Consider the following 4,471-nt stretch of genomic DNA (forward strand, 5'->3'; position numbering starts at 1 on the left):
GGTAACGACAGAGCCTATTTCCGTTACGTTAGCATCCATTGACAGGCCTACTCACATTTGAGGATACCTTTACAAAAATGGAGCAGTTGTATATTGTAGTATCTTCCCTATTCCTGCACCTTGTAATTCCTGCACCTTTTTTTTTCCTTACAATAAACCTAAACAATACAAAATTGAAGTTAAAAAGTTTAGTAATATGTTTCGACGCCGTTATTTTTAACCAAAAATAAAAATAAATAAATAGTGGAACATTGCCATCTGGCAATTCGAACCTTGAAAAATTAACCGTCGAAATTAAAAAACACAAAAGTAAGGTTTACTATCTTTTATAACTTACCTCCTCGCGACATAATCATTTCCTATCCGTTTCGGCTCACTTAGCTGGTTCCTCATAAGGCTCGCTGGTAGGTTAAGCAATCTGTTCAACTAAAATAGTACTACGCTGTTGCTTAACTTGTTAGGCTTCCAACTAGTTTCTTGTAATATTTTTCTTTATCCAATAACAATAAAAATATATTTTTTAGTATAAAAAGGAAAAAAACTAATCCAACAAAATTACACTGTAGTATTGGTGTTTCCACCCAAAGCCCACTAACAACAACTTAAGTGTAAAATGGCCATCCCGACCCAGCCCGATAGCACCAAGCAACTGAAACGATGTAGAAGTCTCTAGAAAACGATAAATCACAAAGAACATTCTCGAGACTAAAACCGTCTCAAAAAAACCGCCAAAAAAAGGTAAAACCAGTAGAACCCTCCAGAAACCGCACTCAAGAACAATCCCGAAACCCCAATTTCCATTACATATAAAATTCCGCCCTCAAACTCCGTTCCACATTGACATATAGTGAAGAGAAAGAATAGTATTCTCATCGCAATCACAATCGAAATAACCGCTCTCTGTTCAATCTAGATTCATTAAAACTTTCTCGCGTGTGAATTTTGGTTAGATTCTAATGGCGGAAGTACAGATGGGAGGAGAAGCTCCAGAAACATTTGCGTTTCAAGCTGAGATCAATCAGTTGTTGAGTTTGATTATTAACACTTTTTACAGTAACAAAGAGATCTTCTTAAGAGAACTGATCAGTAATTCATCTGATGCGTTGGATAAAATTAGATTTGAAGGATTAACTGATAAGAGTAAATTGGAAGCGCAGCCGGAGTTGTTTATTAGGATTGTTCCTGATAAAGTTAATAAGACTCTTACGATCATTGATAGTGGTGTTGGAATGACTAAAGCAGGTATGAATCACTGAAACCCTAATTGTGATCTTGAATTTCTCTGTTAGTACTCCGATCTGAAAATTTGTTCTTCATTTTGATTTGGAATCGGTATTGACTCGGTGTGACTCAGTTTTGTTTAGTTAGTGATCGGTGATTTTCTGCAACTTGTATTTTTCTCGTTCAGTATTTGATGATTTTGAAATGAGTTATATTAAAATATGTATACATGGTTAAGTAAATTTTGGCAGTACCCAGTCGGTGTTGACTGAGTTGGTTGACTGATTCATTGTATGCAGATTGATTTCTGCTTGAATTTTTGCTAAAAATGGATTTCAAAGCCGATTTCAATCGGAGCTCATATGGTTTACCGAACATTTTAGGATTCTAGTTGAATTGTGGCTGTATCCTGTGTGCGTCCAAAGATTTTAGTGATTCTGTTGGTTCTGATTAAGTTTTGATTATGGGGTTTTGCAGATTTGGTGAACAATTTGGGAACAATTGCAAGGTCTGGTACCAAGGAGTTTATGGAAGCTTTACAAGCCGGAGCAGATGTTAGTATGATTGGGCAATTTGGTGTTGGATTTTACTCTGCTTATCTTGTGGCTGAGAAGGTTATTGTGACTACTAAACATAACGATGACGAACAATACATCTGGGAGTCACAAGCTGGTGGATCATTCACTGTTACTAGAGATGCTGATGGTGAACAATTGGGTAGAGGGACTAAAATCACTCTCTTCCTCAAGGAGGATCAGGTAAGCAAAGAACTTCAGTTCCCTTGTCATTTTTGTTGTTTCTGTATTTGGTTCAATTGATGTGTGTTTGGTTTCTGAATGAGGGTTATGGTTGTTGTTGCAGTTGGAATACTTGGAAGAGAGGAAGATTAAGGATCTTGTGAAGAAGCATTCTGAATTTATCAGTTACCCAATTTATCTTTGGACTGAGAAGACAATAGAGAAGGAAGTGAGTGATGATGAAGATGATGAGCCAAAGAAGGAAGAAGAAGGAGCTGTTGAGGAAATTGATGAGGAGAAAGACAAGGATGCTAAGAAAAAGAAGAAGGTAAAGGAAGTTACTCATGAATGGGAATTGATTAACAAGCAGAAACCAATTTGGTTGAGGAAACCAGAGGAGATCACAAAGGAGGAGTATGCTTCTTTCTACAAGAGTTTGACTAATGATTGGGAAGAACATCTTGCTGTCAAGCATTTCTCTGTGGAAGGGCAGCTTGAATTCAAGGCAGTTCTTTTTGTGCCTAAGAGGGCTCCTTTTGATCTTTTTGACACAAGGAAGAAGATGAACAACATCAAGTTGTATGTCAGGAGGGTGTTCATTATGGATAACTGTGAGGAGTTGATCCCTGAGTACCTTGGATTTGTGAAGGGTGTTGTTGATTCGGATGATTTGCCGCTTAACATCTCTCGTGAAATGCTTCAACAGAACAAGATTTTGAAGGTTATTAGGAAAAATCTTGTGAAGAAATGTATTGAAATGTTTACTGAAATCTCTGAGAACAAGGAGGATTATGCTAAGTTTTATGAGGCGTTTTCTAAGAACTTGAAGTTGGGTATTCATGAGGATAGCCAGAACAGAGCTAAGATTGCCGACTTGCTCCGATACTACTCCACAAAGAGTGGTGATGAGATGACCAGCTTGAAGGATTATGTTACCAGGATGAAGGAGGGGCAAAAGGATATCTACTACATCACTGGTGAAAGTAAGAAAGCTGTTGAGAACTCTCCATTCTTAGAGAGACTCAAGAAGAGAGGTTATGAAGTTCTGTTCATGGTTGATGCTATCGATGAATACGCAGTGGGGCAATTGAAGGAATATGATGGGAAGAAGCTTGTTTCTGCAACTAAGGAAGGTTTGAAACTAGATGATGAGACAGAAGAGGAGAAGAAGCTGAGAGAGGAAAAGACGAAGTCTTTTGAAAGCCTTTGTAAAACCATCAAGGACATTTTGGGTGACAAAGTTGAGAAAGTTGTGGTTTCTGACAGAATTGTGGATTCTCCTTGCTGCTTGGTGACTGGAGAATATGGGTGGACTGCGAACATGGAGAGGATTATGAAAGCTCAAGCATTAAGGGACAGCAGCATGAGTTCTTACATGTCCAGCAAGAAGACTATGGAGATAAATCCTGACAATGGAATTATGGAGGAGTTAAGGAAGAGAGCCGAGGCTGATAAGAACGACAAATCCGTTAAAGACTTGGTGATGCTGTTGTTTGAGACTGCTTTGCTGACTTCTGGTTTCAGCCTGGAGGAGCCAAACACCTTTGCAGCGAGGATCCACAGAATGTTGAAGTTAGGCCTGAGCATCGAGGAAGAGGAAGAAGCTGCTGGTGATGATGCTGAAATGCCTGCGCTGGAGGAAGATGCAGCTGAAGAGAGCAAGATGGAGGAAGTTGATTAAAGAATCAGCGGGTCATGCTAGGAGTCTTTCTATCTGTTAAAAAAGTTAGGTCTTTTCTGTTCTTTTGGGAGTTTTTGAGTCCCTCCGTCAGTCATGGAGTACAGTTGTTGATATTTGGGTGGTTGTGCTGTCTTTTGGGTTACGGCTATAGCAATACAACGGTCTTTTCATGCTCATTCTATAATTGTCTTGTGTGCTTTGTTGAGTCTTGACCATAACACTTGCTATATTTGATCAATTGATCAAAAATGTTTCAGTCTAGCATGAGTAAAAATCCAGTTGAGATAGTAACCATTCAGGTCAAGATTATGGCGCGGGATTAAGCAAGCTGCATCTAGAACAGAGCAGATGTCAATCTCTACCAAAATAACAGCTGCTAGAAGAATTTCACTCAAAAATTAGTACTCGTTTATGCTTGAAGTTCTGGTGAGGCACAAGTCTCCCGAAAATGAATTGCCAGGCTCCACTGCTATTATCAGAGATGCCCATGATTGAACCCAGTTTCAATTTAATTGGACAAGCAGTGCCGCTGCACTACCTAGCTAGATGCAGCTAACTTGGTTCCACACTTTGGTGAATACCCATGAGCGCTGTCTCATTTACATTTTTATTTACGCTAGATTGCAGGCCTTCAGGAGAGTTTTATATGAATCTTTGTCTGCATAAAGAACGAAAACATTAGTCTTAAATTTAGACTTGTAACAACATTGTGTCCTTACAGATTCATATATCTAATTATCGATTCCATTTTATCTGCTAAAACCAAGTCTCAAACCAACCCATTGCATGAACCAACCATGTCAGACAAAGGAGGTTCATGCTCAAGAGACGG

General features: G+C 38.9%; 1 protein-coding gene across 1 annotated transcript; it reads left to right on the top strand.

Annotated features, from left to right (window-relative positions):
* The first annotated feature begins 723 nt into the window (after positions 1–723).
* Positions 724–3,815, top strand: LOC113274624 (heat shock protein 83). Its single transcript, XM_026524019.1, has 3 exons — positions 724–1,242; positions 1,699–1,979; positions 2,083–3,815. The coding sequence occupies exons 1-3, from the start codon at positions 957–959 to the stop codon at positions 3,637–3,639; spliced, it is 2,124 nt and encodes a 707-aa protein (XP_026379804.1). The 5' UTR covers positions 724–956; the 3' UTR covers positions 3,640–3,815.
* Positions 3,816–4,471: the final 656 nt, after the last annotated feature.

This window comes from Papaver somniferum, chromosome 4 (genome assembly GCF_003573695.1).
Source record: "Papaver somniferum cultivar HN1 chromosome 4, ASM357369v1, whole genome shotgun sequence".
Classification (NCBI taxonomy): domain Eukaryota; kingdom Viridiplantae; phylum Streptophyta; class Magnoliopsida; order Ranunculales; family Papaveraceae; genus Papaver; species Papaver somniferum.